This window comes from Eschrichtius robustus, chromosome 3 (assembly GCF_028021215.1).
Source record: "Eschrichtius robustus isolate mEscRob2 chromosome 3, mEscRob2.pri, whole genome shotgun sequence".
Classification (NCBI taxonomy): domain Eukaryota; kingdom Metazoa; phylum Chordata; class Mammalia; order Artiodactyla; family Eschrichtiidae; genus Eschrichtius; species Eschrichtius robustus.
In genome coordinates this window covers 29,000,257-29,021,707 of record NC_090826.1, presented here as the reverse complement: position 1 = coordinate 29,021,707, position 21,451 = coordinate 29,000,257, and the positions used below count along the sequence as shown (strand labels likewise).

The window sequence follows — 21,451 nt, the reverse complement described above, 5'->3', positions numbered from 1 at the left end:
AGATCCCACAAAGCAGATTGAGACGGAATGGCCAGTGAAGTTGGAGGAAAAGAAGAATGTGTGAAATCCCAGAAACTAAGGGAGGCAAGTGTAATATCAGTCCCTTCTTTTTGTTTGTTTTAGTATCCTTCATTTATTTTGGAGGCTTTCCTCAAATGTCTGGTGGTCATATTTTGTCTTTTCACATTGAAGAGTCGGGTTTTAAAAGATTGATTTGAATTCTGTATCCATGTACGGGTTTTGTCTTTTGGTGGCTTTCATAGTAGAAGCTGAAACTCTAGGTCATTTCTCTGAGACTGTTCAGTTTCTCCAGAGAATTCCCCGTTTTCAAGCCGAGGGAGGGAATAGCCTAGTCACCAAATAAGGAGATTATGGGGTGGGGGATGGAGTGAGAGTGGATAGAGAAGTGTGTGGCCTCTTCGTTCAGTATGTAGACTTCCAATGACTCTCCCTTTTTCTAGTAAGGTACCTCTCTGTTTCAATTACTGCACAGACTAAACCTCCAGATTCCTGCCCGGGAGGAGTAGTAGTCATCTGACAGGTGCAAGATTATAGAAGGGACCTGAAGGCTAATGGATCCTTACAGAGACTTTCATCCAATCCTCTTGTCTTGAACCCATTCTTCTCCCTGGGTCTTTCTTCCTGGGTTTCTGGGTCCTCTAGTACTTGAGCTGAGCTGGAGTTCTGTGGCAGGAAATGGCTTGCTTCTCATTAGCACCACCTCTGTAGACAGTTGGTATGCAGCTTTTTCAGCCCTGCTAATTTTTCCACTTGGATTTCCACCTTCTCATCCTCTCATGTCTCCTCTCCCACTCTCTTTATCCTTGTGGGTTTATTTTGGTCTTATTCACTTGCTTTCATTTTTGTGGGGCTCGAAGAACTAGAAGACATAAACACATGTGTTCATTTTTCCTTCTCAACAACAGTATTTTGAGGTCATCAAATGTAGAGCAATTTTCTAGTGTCTGGGGCCAGAAATTCAAGAGAGACCTGAGTTCTTCCCTGGAGAAGCCACATTCCTTGAATTCTTGGTGCCTCTGGTCTTCCAGAGTATCTCTTGTTTTCTTTTTCCCAGAGGCTAGAACTCGGCCAGAAGTATTTCTGCCTGGTTAATTCATCTATTTTCCAGTTACCTAACTGTGGAGGCATTTCCTACTTGCCAAGGAGCCAACTCAGGTTGACTCCTCCCTTTTGTCTATCCTTCTATGTCCATGATATCCACACAGGAGGAATATATATGCATAACTCTACTCAGTCTGGAAAGTAATGGTAAGTTATGAAAGGGAATCTCCAAGTTATATGGGGAAAATGTTTGGAAACTTTGGGCCGAGAGAATGTATATGGAGTGGGTGGGGGTGATTTAGACCATAAATTTTATTTTATATCACTATCCACACATCCCGGTGTTTCTGAATATGCCAAAGTTAATGCTAATAATAATTGGAAACATTTCTATAATGCTTGTTATAAGTCAGTACTATTCTAAATGTTGATCTCTTAACTTGTAAAATAAATCATTACATATTAACTACATAATTGTCAACAACCCTATGAGGTAGATACTACCATTATCTCCAACTTACCACTAAAGAAACTAAAGTACACAGGAGTTAAATACAAGGCTACGGTGAAGCAATTGAACCTAGGCGTTCAAACTCCAGAGTTCAGATGCTTAACCACTAGCCTATGCTGCCTCTCTTCTTCGGGCTAGATCATATTTTGCTTCCTTTAACTCATTAGATGAAAATTTTAGGATACCAAGTGTCAGAAACTAATCAAAGTTTTCCCATACCATTTATTTATTATTACATTTAACACCCAGACCACATCTTGATGGTACCCTCACTAATTTTGGCCTTCTGTTTTTAATTGGGATTCTTCAACCATCTGGATACTTCTGGCCCCCAGAGGTGGTATTGCTTCCCTATAGTTGGAGTCAGTGATGGAATGGATGTCTGAAACCTTACAACAGAATCTCTGAGTACTTAAGCGCTTGGTCTGGGTTGCAGTTCCAACAAGAAGGGTCATTCTGATCATTTTTATTATTTTCCCAGGGGCAAGTTTGGGCTTATACTAAAATTCGATTACAGTTCCTTTTTTTCTTATTTGAGATATGAAAGGAAAAATCTTTTCTTCATCTATTTATGGATGCATGCATTGGAGGAAGAGGAAGGATGAGCTGGGGCACTGCAGGCTCAGCCAAGGATACCACAGTCATTTTGCAAAAGCTGGAAGCAGAGCAGCAGGGTGGAAAGAGATATCCTGAGGGACAGAAAACCAGGCATGAGACTAAATATCCAGTAACTCCCAAAGCTAGCATCTAAACTGTGAAGTAGAAAGAGATCTCCCATGTTTCAGAAAGCTGGGAACTGGCTTAAAGCATAAAAAGTTTACTAAAATATTGCTGATACTCAAGAGTCCAAGTCTTGCTGTAGGGAAAGCCCTGACCCACCTTCAAAATATTGGAAAACAGTAGTGAACTGAATGTAATTAGAGCTTCAGCAAAGCTGAGATCCAGCTCAACTACAGGTTAGATTGACTAATTTCCCCCATACTAGTGACCTGACAAAAAGGGGATTGCCCTTTTTAATCTGTGTTGGTTTCTACAGTCCTTTTCCACAAAAACATATAATTAAAAACTATCAGATACACAATGAACCAAAAAAAAAAAAAAAAAGACCCATGGTCAAGAGTGGAAATAGTGCTAGAAGCAGATGAAGTGATAGCTCAGATTTTTATTTATTTATTTATTTATTTATTTATTTATTTATTTATTTATGGCTGTGTTGGGTCTTCGTTTCTGTGCGAGGGCCCTCTCCAGCTGCGGCGAGCGGGGGCCACTCTTCATCGTGGTGCGTGGGCCTCTCACTGTCTCGGCCTCTCTTGTTGCGGAGCACAGGCTCCAAACGCGCAGGCTCAGTAGTTGTGGCTCATGGGCCCAGCCTCTCCGCGGCATGCGGGATCCTCCCAGACCAGGGCTCGAACCCGTGTCCCCTGCATTGGCAGGCAGACTCTCAACCACCGCGCCACCAGGGAAGCCCAATAGCTCAGATTTTAAATGATCAGACAAGGACTTTAAAATAGTTACGATAAATATGTAAATGTTCTAGTGGAAAGGTGGATAAAATGCATGAACAGATGGAGAATTTTAGTAGAGAAGTGTAAACTATAAAAAAAGAATCAAATGGAAGTGCTAGAAATGAAAAATAAGATATAAGAAGTGAAGAATGTTTTTTGATGGGCTTAACAGCTGACTGAACACAGCAGAGGAAAGAATCAGATGCTTGAAGACAGGTCAGTATAAATTATCCAAACTAAAATACAAACAGGAAAAAAAAAAAAAAAAGAGCAAAAAGTATGGAACAGAGTGCCCAAGAACAGAGACAAAATGAAATGTTCTAACATATGTGTAATTGGAGTTTCAGACAAAGAGGGGAGAGAAAATCAACAACAACAAAAAAGTATTTGAGGAGATAATAGCTGAGATTTTTCTAAAATAGATGAGAGATAAAATGCACAGATCCAAGAAGTTTAGCAAATCCTAAGCAGAATAAATACATATAAAACCACACCTAGACATATCCTACTCAGACGACTGAAAACCAAAGATAAAGATAACATTTTAAAAGGAACCAGAGGGGGAAAAAGACATATTACATACAGGGGAGTAATGATACAAAGAATGGATGACTTATCAGGAATGAAGGCCAGAAGGCAATGGGTGACATCTTTTAAGTACTAGAAACAAAAACCATAAATATCCTTCAAAAAAGAAAATGAAATAAAAACATTTCAGGTAGACAAAGCTGAGATAGTTTGTTTCAGACAGACCTGCATTATAAGAAATGCTAAAAGAAGTTCTAGAAGCTGATAAAAATTCGGTCTGCAGGGAAAAATGAAGAGTACCAGAAATGGTAAATATCTGGATAAATATAGAACACCTTTTCAAAAATAATATCTAATTTTATTTATATATAATGTATATATATAATTTATATATATATATAATGTGTGTATAATATATTGTGGGATGTATAAATATACAACAAGGACTCAAAGGGCAGAGGTGGGTAAATGAAATTATACTAGTGTAAGATTTCTTACATTATTCATAAAAGAGTACAGTATCATTTGAAGGTTAGATTGTGTTAAGTAAAAAATGCATGTTAAAAGAATTATAGCTAACAGTAGAGGAAATAAATGTGATAATAAATTCACTCGAGAAAGCAGGAAATGAGGAGCAAGTGAGACCAAGGGAAAACAAATACCAAGATGAAAAACTCAAACCCAAGCACACTAACAATTATATTAAATGTAAATCCCTCTGCAGTGAATGCCCAGAGTCCTAACCACGACCTCCAGGGAATTCCCAGCCCCAATTTTGCTTCTAATGTTTGGTGACAGGTAAGAGGTTAAGCCCTTGCTTTAGGCTTAGACTAGTCTTTCTGCAGCCATTCCATCATTCCACTTTATGGTTTAACGGTGGTGAAAGGAATTAGCATTTATTTAATGCCTACCACGTACCAATCAGTGAGTTAGGGGTCTTAACATACACAATCTCATTTTAATGGATTTTGTTTGGGGAAAATTGAACCTGAGAAAAAAGTGACTTCCCCACAGTTACATGGCTGATAAGTGGCAGAGCCAGCCTGTGAACAAAGAAAGATCTCTCTGATGCCAGTGTCCGGGCTTTTTCCATGGCACCATGCTGCACCTCTGGCCCTTGCCTCACCTGGGCTATACAGCAACAATCTCTTCACTGGTGTTCCTGTATCCAGTGTTTCTCTTCCCAATCCATTCTCCGGATGGCAGCAAGCTGAACTTCCTAAAACACTGCATTGTCTACCTTGACTCAACACTGGTTAGCTTCTCTTTGGTACTGTGGGTCCATATTGTTTGTTTGGCATTTAATGGTGTCAAGAATCAATTTGCTACGTGACCTTAGGCAAATCATCTGGTGTCACAAACTGACCCAAGCCAACTTGCTATATTATATTAATAAACATTTATTTACTAATTATTGAGTGGTGTTTTGTTGTTATTGCAGGGGTGAGAGGAAGATATCAGTAGCCTCCGAAAGTGAGAGATGGGCTACATGTTCTTTCTGGAAACCTTACTACCAAGTGGTGTGTTACAATGAAAGCAAGTCTCAGACTGAAATCTACTACATGCTCAACGTATTTATTAACAAGCAGGCAAAACCAGTCATACAACTTGTAAGCTCAGTGAAGTCCCAGATCTTGATCCTTTTAGACACTTTGCCAACTACCTTGCCTGAAAAGTTAACTTTAAGTAAATAAGACAATATTCTATTAGCAGGATTCATCTAGCCTGCTAGTCAGAATCAGGTGACAGGATCTTCCACTAATGGGGAGAAAAATACTGAATAGGTCCCAGCCCATAACATCTCTCTAAAGAACCTCGTTGCTGGGCTCACTAGATTCTTATATGTTGGTCAAGCAAGGGTGGAGGTACCTATATAATACAATGCTTCTCTCTAAATCACATATCTTGACGCCATTTATTTCACCCATGAAAAAACATATCTAACATCTAATCCTATTTAATAGTCTTCTAATGCTGATTGACGATAAAGGTAATTGAAGTTCTTGACGTAAACTGCTACTGGAATGTGGGATATTGATTAGAATTTCTCAGATACTAACTAACCACTCCTAGAGTGTTTATTTCTTATTAGGGTACTTCAGATGTGAACTAATAGCCTCCAAGCTTTACACTAAAACTAGTTAACACACACGTATATAAAACTTTCTAGTCTGAAATATTTAAACATATATTAACATATTATATATCATATATTTTACATGATATATTATAATATTTAATATAAGTAAATTAAAGACAACATAACACCTTCACTGGGGTTCAGTTTGTTTATGTGAGGAGATAGGATGAGCTAACTTCTAAAGTTTCTTCCATGATTCTATAAGTGGATTTTTTTTTTTAAACATCTTTATTGAAGTATAATTGCTTTACAATGGTGTGTTAGTTTCTGCTTTAAAACAAAGTGAATCAGTTATACATATACATATGTTCCCATATCTCTTCCCTATAAGTGGATTTTAATGCAGTTAGAAGGATCTGGGTTAGAATCATGGAAAAACTTACTGACAGTTATCATCAAGCATGAAAACCTCTTTTCTAGAACACTTTCATATTTTCTTCAAAGGATTTATTTTTCTAAATAAATATCCTTAGCCCCAACCACACCTGTCATCCTCTAACCCTCTTTTTTATTTAAAAAATTAAAAAAAAAAATATATATATATATATTTATTTATTTACTTAGGCTGCACAGGATCTTAGTTGTGGCACGTGGGATCTTAGTTGCAGTGAGAACTTTAGTTGCGGCATGCATGTGGGATCTAGTTCCCAGACCAGGGATTGAACCCGGGCCCCCTGCATTGGGAGCACGGAGTCTCACCCACTGGGCCACTGGGGAAGTCCCTAACCCCCTTTTAAAAATAAACATTTTTAAAAATTATTGAGGTATAATTGACATATAACATTATATTAGTTTCAGGTGTACAACATAATGATTTGATATTTGTAAATATTGCAAAATGATCACCACAATGACTCTAGTTAACATTCATCACCACACAGTTACAATTTTTTTTCTTGTGATGAGAACTTTTAAGATCTACTCTCTTAGCAACTTTTGGATATGCAATACAGTATTACTAACTATAGTTCCCATGCTGAACATTACATTCCCATGACTTATTTATTTTATAACTGGAATTTTGTACCTTTTGACCCCTTTCACCCATTTCACCTGCCCCCCGACTCCCTACCTCTGGCAACCACCAATCTGTTCTCTGTATCTATGAATTCGGATTATTTTTTAGATTCCACATATAGGTGAGATCATGTGGTATTTGTTTTTCTCTGTCTGACTTACTTCACTAGAATAATGCCCTCAAGGTCCATCTGTGTTGTCACAAATGCCAATACTTCATTCTTTCATATATATATCACATTTTCTTTATCCATTCACCCTTCGATGGATTTTTAGATTGTTTCCATATTTTGGCTATTGTAAATAATGCTGCAGTGAACATGGGGGTGCATATATCTTTTCAAGTTAGTGTTTTCGTTTTCCTTGGGTAAATACCCAGACGTGGAATTGGTGGATCATATGGTAGTTCTATTTTTAATTTTTTGAGGAATCACCATACTGTTTTCCATAGTGGCTGCACCAATTTCCATTCCCACTAACAGTGTACAAGTATTCCCTTTCATCCACATCCTCGACAGCACTTGTTATCTCTTGTAGTTTTGTTTTTTTTGGTTGCTTTGGTTCTTCATTGCTGCAGGTGGGCTTTCTCTAGTTGCGGTGAGTGGGGGCGACTCTTTGTTGTGGTGTGCGGGCTTCTCATTGCTGTGGCTTCTCTTGTTGTGGAGCACAGGCTCTAGGCATGCAGGTTTCAGTAGTTGCAACACTCGGGCTCAGTAGTTGTGGCGCACGGGCTTAGTTGCTCTCGGCATGTGGGATCTTCCCAGACCAGGGATTGAACCGTGTTCCCTGCATTGGCAGGCAGACTCTCAACCACTGTGCCACCAGGGAAGTCCACCTCTTGTCTTTTTGATAACAGGTGTGAGGTGTTATCTCATTGTGGTTTGATTTGCATTTCCCTGATGATTAGTGATGTTGAGCACCTTTTCATGTACTTGTGGGCCATCTGTATGTCTTCTCTGGAAAAATATTCAGATCCTCTGCTCATTATTTAAAAATCAAATTGTTTTTGTTTTTGCTGTTGAGTTATATGAGTTCTTTATATTTTGGATATTAACTTTTTCTCAGATATATGATCTGCAAATATTTTTTCTCATTCAGTAGATTGTCTTTTCATTTTGTTGGTGGTTTTCTTTGCTGTGCAGAAGCTTTTAGTTTGATGTAGTCTCACCTGTCTATTTTTACTTTTGTTGCCTTTGCTTTTGGTGTCAAACCCCAAAAACTATCACGAAAATTGCTGTCAAGGAGCTTACCACCTATGTTTTCTTCTAGGAGGTTTAAGGTTTCAGGTCTTATGCTCAAGTTGTTGATTCACTTTGAGTTAATTTTTATGTATGGTGTAAGATAGTGGGCCAGTTTTGTTCTTTTGCATGTGGCTGTCCAGTTTTCCCAACACCATTATTGAAGAGATGTCCTTTCCCCGTTGTGTATTCATGACTCCTTTGTTGTAAATTAATTGACCATATATACATGGGTCTATTTCTGGGCTCTCTATTCTGTTCCATTGATCTATGTGTCTGTTTTTATGACAATATCATACTGTTTTGATTGTCATAGCTTTGTAATATAGTTTGAAATCAGAACGTGTGATGCCTTAAGCTTTTTTCTTCTTTCTCAAGAGTGCTTTGGCTATTTGGGGTCCACCCTGTAACTCCTTATTATTCTTTATTTTTTCCAAAACCTTTATCACTATCTGATATTATATATTTATTTACTTATTTGTTATTGTCTATCTTCTGCTACAAGAATATAATCTCCCTAAGAGTAGAAACTTTGTTTCAAACTGTACTTTCTATGCCTGACCTGCATAGAAGTCAGGCATAGAGGGCAGAAGTTTGTTTTATCTTTTGCTGCATAGCAAATCATACTAAAATGTAGTGGCTTGTTTATTTAAAGCCCATGATTCTGTAATTTGGCTAGATTTAGTCGGTCAGTTCTTCTTTTCATCTGACCTTTGGTAACTCACATGGTTGCATTCATCTGGAGGTTCAATGGGACTGGATGGTCCAAGATGGTAAAATCTAGTAGTTAACTGTTGGCTGAAGTGCCTTGATTCTCCTCTATGTGGCACATCCAACAAGATATCTTGTGTTTCTTAAATGGTGGCAGCAGTGTTCTAAGATAATAGAAGTGAAAACTGCAAAGCTCTTTAAGGCTTAGCCTCAGAAGCTATCTATACAATGTTACTTTCATTAGATTCTGTTGATCAATGCAAGTAACAAGGACAGCCCAGATTCAAGAGATCAAAAATTAGATGAGGGGCTTCCCTGGTGGCGAAGTGGTTGAGAATCTGCCTGCCAATGCAGGGGACACGGGTTCGAGCCCTGGTCTGGGAAGATCCCACATGCCGCAGAGCAACTAGGCCCATGAGCCACAACTACTTAGCCTGCGCATCTGGAGCCTGTGCTCCGCAACAAGAGAGGCCACGGTAGTAAGAGGCCCGCGCACCGCGATGAAGAGTGGCCCCCGCTTGCCGCAACTAGAGAAAGCCCTCGCACAGAAACGAAGACCCAACACAGCCAAAAATAAATAAATTAATTAATTAATTAAAAAAAATAATTAGATGAGAGGTGCAGCAAAATCACACTGAAATCACAAAGAGCTGTGATTATTCTAACAGTCTATTACAAAGCTCAATAAAGGTTTGTGAAGTGAATGAATGTATTATTATATCATGTCTAAAGTTCCATGCTTCATATTCAAGGTCTGCTGTGATCTTGCTTCCAGAGCACAAATAGCATATCTTTCCCAAGCACTCATCAAATCTGCTCTATAATTTATTTATTTGTGTGTGTGTTTTATCTTCACAGGAAGGACATTATCTTGTTCTCTCGGTATATCCCATGTATCTATCAGATATCCAGGCTCCAAAGAGACACTCTGTTGGTCTTTGATGAGTTTAATTTAACTTAACAACCCTGACATCTTATCCCCTACCTTCCATTCCATCATCATGAAGTCACTAGTTGAACATTTCCCTGAAAATCTTATCATTATTCCAGTCTCCATGCCTTTACTCATTCCATTTTGCCCACCTAAAATACTCTCCTTCTTCTTCTTTGCTTATTTCAGTGTTTCTCACTGACATTTAGCAACTTTGGCCCTACCCACTAAATTCCAGTAGAGGCAGGGTCATTATGACAACCATGATAAATCCCCTGGTTAAATATCACTAGTAGACTATCATTTGGGCCTACAGTGGGAGCAATATTGTTTTGTCTGTCCAGTACCACCTCCTGTCTTAGGAAGTGTTCCTTCCCTACTCCAACTACATCGTTCTTGAAGAAGTTACTCTATTCCTGTAAGTCTGTGCCCTTCTAGGTACACCTGAATTATCTGGCATGTCTGAAGAAGGTCAGGCACTAGGCTACCCAATTTGCTGAAATGTAATAGAAATTAGGAGTGGAGCAGACCCTTTTTGTCCTTCTGTGATGGAATCCCCTTCCTCCAAACATACATATATGGGTTGACCCCAAGTGCTGAGGATGCTAATATCTAAATAAACACTACTCACACCAAAAGCCATTAAGTTTCTATAAAGCTTAGGGTAGGGTTGGGTTGTGAAAAACACTTGGGTTTTTTCAAAAGCTGAAGCAAAAAGCCTGGGCAGAAAATTGAATAAAGCAGGGCAGAGGAATTTCTCTTATACATTCTTCCTGGGTAGGTAGCTAGAAAGGAAAAGGGAATTGAAGAGAAAATATATGAATGGAGTACTAAAAGCTGCTGAATTAAGGTTTTGGATGCTGCACAGATAGAAGTTGGGAACTAGAAAGGAGATAAGGACCTGTGCCTGGGGAATACCTCTTCAGTCACCAGAAAAGCTAAGAGAGAGAGCTCCATGGTGGACAAGGGGCAGACAGGGGTGACCTGGGAAGGGGAAACCTTTTATTCTACATATTAACTTGTGCCAAGCTAAAGTGAGTCTGTGCTTGAAATTAGTGACCTATATTCTCAATTTTGGTGACTGGTGCCCTAATCTGTCACTCAAGCAATCTAGAAACCTAAGAGTCACTAGTTTTACATTGACTCTATTGTCCCTTGCCCCTCAAGGTTAATCATCAACAAGCCCTGTCAATTTTGCCTCTTTTTTTCCAATCCATCTCCTCCTCTCTATTGTTACTACCATTGACCTAGTTCAGGTCCCTATAATCTCCCACCTAGACAACTGGTCTTCCTGCCTGCAGTTTAATCCCCTTCCAATCCATCCTTCATATGCTGCCAGAATAATCTTTCTCAAGCACATATCTAACCATGTTGCCCTCCTTAACAACACCCCCATCCACCAGCTGCCCAGTTCATATCGTCTAAAAACTAAACTCTAAGCAAAGCGCTCCAGACTTTTTGTGCCCTGTTTAACTTTCAGCCTTCATTCTGGCCATCCGTCCCCCTCCCCCAAACACACACTTCTGTGCTCTAGATGCACTGACCTACTTTCAGTTCCCCAACACGACATGCTTTATCAAGCCCTTACACATACCTGGAATACCTTCTCCTCCTCATGCCAGCCTGGAGAATTCCAATCCATCTTTGAAACTCAGTTCTGGAGTCATGCCCCCCTGAATTGCCCCAGGCAAAATCAGTTTCCCCTCCTTCAGGGCCCCCACAGCTGCTTGTATACACTTCTTCCATTACACATGCCTAGTTGCTTGCCTGTCTTCAACCAGCAATGGGAAACTCTCTGAGAACAAGACTGTATTTTATTTATCTTCATATTCTCTGTGTCTAGCGTAGGCTTAAATAGGGGCTCAAGGTTGTTGAAGGAATAGATGGATATTTGATACTTTTTGGTACTTTAGGTTACCAAAAGTTGCTGTAAAGGAGCTTCTGCATACAAAATAGCTGATGGTGTGTGTGCTGTCATGCCTTGGAAAGAGACCCTGGTATTTTTCGGTTTTGTTTTTTAGGTGTATTTTAATAATTCATTCGACAATGATTTATTAATCATCCACTATGTGTCAGGTCCTGTGCCATTTTTAAAGGTCAGTGGATACTGGACATCAAGCAAGAAAAACAGCCCTGGCCTTCAAGCAGGTACTCTCCAAGAGAAGCTTTACAACTATATGGAATTACAGTACAAAATTATTTTTGAAAGAAGATTCTGGGAGATGTAATTATTTCACCATTCCAAAGGAAAGTTTAAACAACTTGTTGAATAATTTTAAAATGAAGGGAAAAAAAAAAGGATAGAGTGGCTACAGGCTACAGGTAATAGATGGAATGACATGACCAATCCCTGCCACATGGTGGCAGTGCTTCTCCAGGGATGAGGATTTAGTGGCCTAGGACTTCAGAAAAGCATGTTCTCACACTTTAACTCCAGAGGAGGAAGAGTACTAAAAATTTAACATGGTAGACTCTCTCAATTTGCAGAAAAGATGAAGTAAAACATATAATTTAATCAACTTTCTCCCTCCAAACTTTCGTGGGCCTTTGGAATCTGCTTTTATTTGTTGGCCAGCAAGGAAATATAAATAGAACTTTGGACTGGGCTGAGCATGTTAAATTACAAGGATTATGTTTTCATAATTGCTTTCTTTCTTTTATTTATTTATTTATTTATTTATTTATTTATTTATTTATTTATGGCTGTGTTGGGTCTTTGTTTCTGTGCGAGGGCTTTCTCTAGTTGCGTCAAGCAGGGGCCACTCTTCATCGCGGTGCGTGGGCCTCTCACTATCGCGGCACACAGGCTCCAGACGTGCAGGCTCAGCAATTGTGGCTCACGGGCCCAGTTGCTCCGCGGCACGTGGGATCTTCCCGGACCAGGGCTCGAACCCGTGTCCCCTGCATTGGCAGGCGGATTCTCAACCACTGCGCCACCAGGGAAGCCCCTTATAATTGCTTTCTTATATTGATTTTTTGTGATATAATGATAGATTCTACTAGTGAAACAATTTCCCAAATTCTATGACCAAAATAAATGTGTCAGTATTGTCAAGTAGTTCCTGTAGAGTACCTAACTTCCAGGTGCTCTGCCAATCAAACCCATTTGAGAATCATGATCTAATCCAATGTTTTCTAATTACAAATAAAGAAAACAAGGCTCTGAGAAGCTAAATGACTTACTTAAGATCACAAAGCCATTTATGCGATAGGTTCAGGCTCATCCTTGCAAAGTGAACACTCCAGATCTTTCCCTCACTGCCATCTATCAACTTCATAAACAGAGCTTGTTGGATGATTAATCTTGAGAATCAAGAGACAGAGAGGAGTCAACATGACTTCCAGATTTCTGAATTGGTAACTTGGATTACGGTGCTATATTCTCACCAAAACTGAGAATATAGATTGCTAATTTCAAATACAGACTTGCTTTAGCTTGGCACAAGTTAATATATAGAATAAAAAGTTTCCCCTTCCTAGCTCACTCCTTCCACCTATTGTCCAAATCAGAGCTCTCTTAGTTTCTCAGGTGACTGAAGAAGTGCTCCCCACAGAAAGGAAAATGCTAATGGTTCTGAAAATGTTAATGTCAGGAGTGTCACCTCATTTATTCACTTCCCAGAGGGAATTCAAGAAGAATAATATAGTTGTCAAGCGACTGAGTTAATTAGATTAACAAATATTGATTGATTTCTCTATCATGATCCAGGTATGTTCTAAGCCCTTGCTTCTCAAAGTGTGATCGCCATACCAGCTGCTTTAGCATCACCTGGGAACTTGTTAGAAATGCAAATTCTTGGCCCTCACATCAGACATACTGAATCAGAAATTCTGGGAATGGGGTCCAAAAATCTGTTCTTACAAGCCCTTCAGGTCATTCTGATGCATGCTCAAGTTTGAGAATGACTATTCTAGATCAGGAACATATGGTGTCAAAGAAAAAAAAAGTGCTTGTCATCTTGAAGCAACAATATACAAACACACAGAAATAAAACTTCAGGCAGAGGTAAATGCTATCAGGGAAACCAGTACAGGGGATGGAGGGAGAATGTAGAGGGTGTGCAGGCAAGGTCCCTCTGAGGAGTATGAGCACTGGAGTCAGACTGAGCAGGGTGTGAATATTGGCTCCACCAGTTACTAGCCTTTGAAAGGTTTAGTTTCCTCATCTGCTAAAATGCAGATAGTATTATTACCTTACAAAGTTACTCTAAAGATTGAATAAGATAATGCTTGCAAAATTCTTGTGACTGTTTCTGTCTCAAGGTAAGCCCCCAACAAATGTTAGCCCTCCAAATATGAGGGAAGAGTGTGTAGATGTATATTTAGGAATCATCAATGTAAAAATTAATAGTAAAGTGCGTGAAAAGGTGGATAGACTGAGATGTGAGAGAAGAGGATGGAAGATGGGATCTTGTTGGTGGGAGCAGACATGGGTTGAAAGGAGGTGAAGAAATGAAGATGAGGAAAGAGAACTTTTATCTGAACTCAGCTAAAGCTGGTAACTTGGAAGAGGAGGCCAGTGGATAGGGTGACTAACCATCCTGGTTTGCCTGGGACTGAGGAGATTCCTGGGAGGTGGGACTTTCATTGCTAAAACTGGGCAAGTCCTGGGAAAACTGGAATGAGTTGGTCACCCTGTCAGTGGATAGGATCATGGCCGGTGAAGTGGGGGAGGTAAACGTGACCTTTCTTTCTTGGTGCACTCATCTCTTCCTTACAGTAATCTTGTAAATATCTTCCAGTAGCTAGACTCAACAAGAATCTGGAGGGCAAGGGAGCTTGAATAATGCATTGCGGAGAAGTCAGCCTTGCCTGGACAGAGCAGGATAAGGAAAGAGAGAGAATGGACCTGAAGGGGCAAAAAGATAGTAACCAGGACAATGACAAGGGATTAGAACTGTCTGGGATTAGTCTGACTCCAGACCTTTAATTTTTTTTCCTGCCTTGTCCAAAGAGTATGGAAGTGGGATGAGTGTGTGTTTTCTGCATACTCGAATTAACCTTAAATAAAATAATAAAGGTTATCCAAGGATATTCTTTGGTATCTGAGCAGCCCACAAAGCTTTTCTTTTTTGATGCCCAGTGGCGTGAGTGCCATGTACAAGAAAGAGCAGGTGGGATCCAGCTGCTCCAGGAAAGGAGGTCCTGGAGAAAATCCCCACGGGGATGACTTCAGGTGCCCAGGGATCTTCTCCTGGCTCACTTCCCGCCTGGAGGGCTTACTCCTCAAAATGCGCTTGATGGGAGCTGCCGCGCTACAGTAAAGGTCAAAGGTCAAAGATCACCACTCGCACGGTAACCTCTTGCAAGGCCAGAGGGTCTGGCCGCCAGGCGGCCAGGACACCTCCAGCCTCCCCCTGCCTCAGTTGACAAGAGGAGCCGCGACCCGCCAACCTAACCCAGATTACATTCAACCGGCTGGCCGAAGGAGCTTCAATTGGTAGGACAGGATGGGGGCGTGGCCTCATGTAGAAAGCCTCCTCCGGATTGGTGAAAATCGTTAAGGGCGGGGCCTCCACTGTGGCTGGGCGCGAAAGCTCGAACGCCGCTGCCTGGCAGGAGACTGTGGGAGCAGCTGCGTCCCGGGTCGGGGAAGCGGAGACCAGCTTCTTCCCGAGCGGCGCGCTGCGGAGGCCGGAGTCATGACGGGCGAAGTGGCTTCCGAGGTGAGTTTATGCACTTGCCTCTATCTGCAGCTGCGGAGGCCCGGCGCGGAGGGGTGAGGTGGGGCAGGGGTCGAGCCGGCTGAGTGGGTCGTGGAGGCTGGGAGGACTACGTGCACCGCGGCAGCTCGGCTTCGCGGCCCCGCGGAGATAAAACCACGGGCCCCGCGCGCTCGGGACCCCGCGGCCGATCCCGGCGCTGGGGTCCCCGCGCCTCGGTCCCCTCGGGGAGGTTGCTCCTGGTCTTTGCGGCGCGCGCAGCCCGCCGCCAGCCTCTGCTCAGCCTGCTCATCCCGCCCCTTTGGCGCGTTTCCTGCGGCGGAAGCTCTTCCTCCAACTGCGCCCCAAAAAGGAGGAAGGACCAGGCCGAACCGGGCCGCTAGGGTGAGGGGCAGCATTAACTGTAAATGGACGGCGGGAGTCTTAAGAGACTTCTAACTTGGGTCTGGAAGAGGCCTCTGAGGTCATCACACAGGGTCCCGAGAGGTGAAGGTACCAGTCTCGGAGCCTTCCGGGAGGTGACTGGCTGGTCGCTGTCGGAATTGGCATAGAAACGACATCTGTTTCCAGATCTGTGTTCTTTTCTGGGGCTGGGACTGGAGTGAGACACTCGTCTTGGGAGCAAAATTTAACGGGGCGCTTCAAGATAATTTTAAAAATTTATTTTTACTGAAGTATAGTTGAATTATAATGTGTTAATTACTGCTGTACAGCAAAGTGACTCAGTTATACATATATGTACATTCTTTTTCTTATTCTTTTCCATTATGTTTATCACAGGATATTGGATAGAGTTCCCTGTGCTATACAGTAGGACCTTGTGGTTCAAGATAATATTTTAATGCAGTATTTTAAAAATAAAAATTAATGCAAAAAATTCCATTATTTGATTTTGAACAAAATATCAAACTTTGAAATGAAGACAAGATCCGACCCTGTGTTTGCACTACTCTGTCTCACGCTCATCCTGGCCCTGGTTCCAAAAAACTTTATTTACAAAAGCAAGCAGCTGACCTCATGAGTCATAATTTGCCCATTTGATTTTTTATTTTAATATTGCACTAAAATATCTTGATTGCTGAGTGTTTTGAGACCTTCTAGCCTCACCCTGTTCCTGGTCCTGACTGTTGCTGGTTCTGCTGCAGATTGCCTAGATACAGTGATTAAGGGTATCACCATGGGGCTTCCCTGGTGGCGCAGTGGTTGGGAATCTGCCTGCCAGTGCAGGGCACACGGGTTCGAGCCCTGGTGGCGCAGTGGTTGGGAATCTGCCTGCCAGTGCAGGGCACACGGGTTCGAGCCCTGGTCCGGGAGGATCCCACATGCCGTGGAGCAACTAAGCCCGTGTGCCACAACTACTTAGCCTGCGCTCTAGAGCCCACGAGCCACAACTGCTGAGCCCACGCACCACAACTATTGAAGCCCGTGTGCCTGGAGCCCGTGCTCCGGAACAGGAGAGGCCGCCGCAGTGAGAAGCCCGCGCACCGCAACAAAGAGCAGCCCCTGCTTGCTGCAACGAGAGAAAGTCCGCGGGCAGCAACGAAGACCCAACGTAGCCAAAAATCAATCAATCAATCGATCTATTAAAAAAAAAAAAAGAGTATCACCATGTATTTTTTTTATTTATTTTTATTTTTTTATCACCATGTATTGAGCTATGTGGTTACCTGAACTCAGTTTCCATATCCACAAATAGTCTTACTGCTTTCCATTGTTGGGAGGATCATCAGCATATACATCATGATCCTCAGTGATATTCCTCCGTTTGTGTTATTTTTGGTTATAATTTTAATAATTGTACTAAACATTCAAATCAATTTAATAGTTGTTTGAGAAACCATTAGGGTGAGGCCTTGTGACCTATTACATTACAGATGTATTTTCCCCCTTATTAATAAGTTGATTCAGAGTTCTATGAACTAAGCTTGGTCACTAACTAGTCAAGTCACCCAACATACCCCCGTCTCCTTAGATTTTTCACTTGTGACTTAAAAAAATTTTTTGGGGGGGGGGCTGAATTTCAGACATAAACATGGAAAGGCTGTTATAATGAACCCATCACCTAACTTCAACAATTATCAAATCATGCCAATCTTGTTTCATTTATACCCCCACCCACTTCCCCCCTAACTGGATTATTTGGCAGCAAATTCCACACATATTTCATCCACAGATATTTCATCATGAATCTCTAAAATGTAAGGGCTTTCCAAAAAAGATAACTACTATATTATTACCATACCTAAAAAATTTAGGATTATTGCTTGATATTAAATAGCTAATCAGTGTTCAGATTTCTTTGACTCATACATATACTTTCAGTTTGTTTGAATTAGGATCCAAACAAAGCCTGCATATTGCAGTCGGTGATATGTGTGTGTAAATATCTTAACTCTCTTTATAAGTCCCTCTCCCTCTTTTTTTTTCTTGCAATTTACTGTTAAAGAAACCACAGAGTTTGACCTATAGAGTTTCCCACATCTGGATTGCCTCTCTGTGATGTCATTTATCATGTCATTTGGATACACTGAGAAACAGTTCACAGTAAAACGCAATAAGTGCTTGATTCTTTAAATTTATTTACCATAACTCAAAGAGTTGGTCCTATAATATCCTTCAAAGGTGAACAATGAATTTTAGTTTGTTTTTTTGTTCAGTAATTCTTTTTTTTTTTCTTTTATAAATTATTTTATTTATTTATTTTTGGCTGCATTGGGTCTTCGTTGCTGCGCATGGGCTTTCTCTAGTTGCTGCGAGCGTTGCGGTGCGTGGGCTTCTCATTGCGGGGTCTTCCCTTGCTGTGGAGCACAAGCTCTAGGTGTGTGGCTTCAGTAGTTGTGGCACATGGGCTCAGTAGTTTTGGCTCTCGGGCTTAGTTGCTCTGCGGCATGTGGGATCTTCCCGGACCAGGGATTGAACCTGTGTCCACTGCATTGGCAGGCGGATTCTTTTTTTTTTTTTTTTTTTTAATTTTTATTTATTTATTTATTTATGGCTGTGTTGGGTCTTCGTTTCTGTGCGAGGGCTTTCTCTAGTTGTGGCAAGTGGGGGCCACTCTTCATTGCGGTGCGCGGGCCTCTCACTGTCGCGGCCTCTCTTGTTGCGGAGCACAGGCTCCGGATGCGCAGGCTCAGTAATTGTGGCTCACGGGCCTAGCTGCTCTGCGGCATGTGGGATCTTCCCAGACCAAGGCTCGAACCCGTGTCCCCTGCATTGGCAGGCAGATTCTCAACCACTGCACCACCAGGGAAGCCCGCAGGCGGACTCTTAACCACTGTGCCACCAGGGAAGTCCTGTCCAGTAATTCTTAATGTCATCCTTTTGTTACACCACTGTATTGGTTTTTCCTTATTTCAGCCTGATGATCCCATGATAATTTGTGTAACTTTATGTACTTAGAGCTTTCTGTCACCTGCTGGTTAATACAAAGTATATTCTTATTTTCTAGGTTCACCTAGAAATCAATGATTCAAAACTCATTTCACAAGAAGAAGCAGATAGTCCTTCAGACAGTGGACAGGGCAGCTGTGAAACAGTTGGGCTCTTGAGTGAACAAGGTTTGTAACAGTCAGTACTTTTATTTTTAGGAATAGAATGTGGGAGCTTGGGTTGTAAGGGGACTGGATTAATTTCATTATTCTCTGATTTATTAAATTATTAATGCTTAACCTTGTTTGTTCTGTTTATTATAAAAGCGAAATAATAGTGCTTGTACCCTTTTGAAAATAACCATTTCTTATATTATTGAATGTATAAAGTGTCTAGAAGATACCATATTGCCTGGTTAAATGCATTCATCCTATAATAAAAGGACTTTTAACACCTGCCAGAAGGATCAGAACAGCTTTACACATTGTAAATATATATAATTACATTTCTTAGTAAGAGATATTTTTCCAGGGAAAATGTTTTTAAAAATATATTTTTAGATTTGCTTTGCTACAATCAGTTCTTAGTGTTAGTTACATAATTTCACAAGGTGATACATCACTTGGATAATTGGATATGTTTTTTGAGGAGTACGGGGACTAGGAAGAAGGCCAAATGACGGTAGACTCTAAAAAAAATTGTGTTTCCTCCAGATTCAGATGAAGAGATATTTGTGAGTAAGAAATTGAAAAGCAGGAAGGTGCTACAAGAGAGTGATTCTGAACGAGAGGGCACAAATGCCTCTCCAGAGAAAACTACCTATGACGATATTGAGGAGGAAGATAAGGAGAACTTACATGCCGGAAAAAATGTAAAAGTCAGAAGGATTTACAGAACTCTGGTGAACAGTGATGAGAGTGACATCGAGGAGTCTTTGTGTCACGAAAATCTTGAAACCCAGGTGACACCTTGCTTAGAGCTGAGTCTCCAATCTGAAAACTCTGTGGATTTTACAGTTGACAGAAAGATTTCCAAAAAACCCATACATGATAAAGAAGGAATTGGAGGAAAAACAAAAGTAAAATCAAAGCGAAGACTCGAGAAAGAGGAGAGAAAGATGGAGAAAATTAGGCAGCTGAAAAAGAAGGAAACAAAAAATGAGGTACATTTAAAAGAATAATTTGCTGTTTCTAAGGCAGGTTAATGTTTTAGAAAAAGTTGCTTTTAGGAAAAAAAGTTGCTTTTAGTTCTTGAGGTTGTTTCTGCACTCAGAATATACCTTCGAGTTGATTGTCTTGCAGTGAGGTATGTGATTTCAAATCCGTTGGTCTCATTCTCCATTTTGGATGTAAGAGGACACCTTCCAAATAAATGGGTTTCTGATTTTCTTTGTGAGCATGTGGAGTTATTCTTTGCTGTTTCTGATCTGATGAAAATTAACTTTCATAGGATTTTTCATGCCTCCATCAGTCAAAAGTCTTGTTTGCTAACTAGAAAAACCATCCTCAAATTTTATAAGCTAGTTGCTTAATGAAGTATTTAATTGACTTTTCAAAAACAAGTGTACTATTTATTAAGTTAGTTTTGGACAATTGTGTAAAATCACAGCATGGACTTCAAAGGATGACTATGGATTAGGAACCAGTGATAATGTTCTAAGATGCCATATACTTGTCTGTTGATGAAGCATGAGCTTTTTCTGTCCTGATGCAAATTGCTATACGGTGTTGTAAAACATTGGATTTGAAAATGATTGGATCTTGCTTTTTCTTTGTGTTACCCAGGAAGATGATGTGAAACAGCTATTTAATGACAGTGGCTGTCTACTTGTGGATAAAGACCTTTTTGAAACTGGGCTGGAGGAGGAAAATAACTCTCCATTAGAAGATGAAGAGTCATTAGAATCAATAAGGGCAGCTGTGAAAAACAAAGTAAAAAAGCACAAGGCAAGTAAAAGATGACTGCAATTAGAGCTAACCCACTGCTTCTAACCTTTGCTTTGTTTTCTCACTTACTGTTGGAGCCTTAATTTTTTTTTTAACTGAAGAAAAACACATGTCAATTGATTTAAGTTTTTCAGCTGTTAATTTTGGAATTATGCAGTACAAGTGATAGACGTGCTACCTTGTTTGGAAACTAGTATTTTCATTGCCCTAATAAGAACGTTGAGGAAAGTAAGATACTTTATGTTTTGTAAGAAACAGGTAAAAAAGGGGTCAGAGATGTAAATTTTATAATCTGGTGGCCTCTAGGAAATGAACCTATAGGGTTTCAGGAAGGGTATCAAAGAGAAGCATCAGTCAAAGCATCGTTGTCCTGAGTGTTTGGAAGCATAATCATCCTTCCTGAGATTAGCGTCCTGGAAGTCATTGTCCCTCCTTAGGGAAAGATGTAATATAGAGGTGTAAGAAATGAGGGCCCAAGCTCCACTGGAGACAACTAATGTGTTTTCTAGGCATTAGAGGATGCTGTGTGTCTAACATTTTATATTTGATAATTATTGATTTATCATTAATGTAGCATGATGTGATGTTGGAGTGCAAAAGCAGTCTTTGCATAAGCAACATCCTCTTGTGTCAGTTTAATTTTTTTCCCTGTTAATCCATTTGCAATCTTCTCTTTTAGAAAAAGGAACCATCTTTGGAGAGTGAGGTCTATTCATTTGAAGAAGAAACTGAGTTATCAAAAGGCACCACGAGGAAGGTGACATAGAGCCCTATATAGTTTTCATGTTGAGCTCTTTTCCCAGGCGATTGTGGGTTTTTCAGGAATTTTA

The 21,451-nt window shown here is 40.6% G+C and overlaps 1 protein-coding gene across 2 annotated transcripts in view; it reads left to right on the top strand.

Moving 5' to 3' along the window:
- Window positions 1–15,206: 15,206 nt before the first annotated feature.
- Window positions 15,207–21,451, top strand: part of CLSPN (claspin) — a 28,320-nt gene continuing 22,075 nt past the window's right edge. For both annotated transcript variants that reach the window (XM_068539495.1, XM_068539496.1), the window contains exons 1-5: window positions 15,207–15,309; window positions 18,755–18,863; window positions 19,389–19,837; window positions 20,460–20,621; window positions 21,301–21,378. In XM_068539495.1, the coding sequence (XP_068395596.1) occupies window positions 15,286–15,309; window positions 18,755–18,863; window positions 19,389–19,837; window positions 20,460–20,621; window positions 21,301–21,378 (822 nt within the window). In that variant the 5' untranslated portion in view covers window positions 15,207–15,285. The remainder of the gene's footprint in view (window positions 15,310–18,754; window positions 18,864–19,388; window positions 19,838–20,459; window positions 20,622–21,300; window positions 21,379–21,451) is intronic.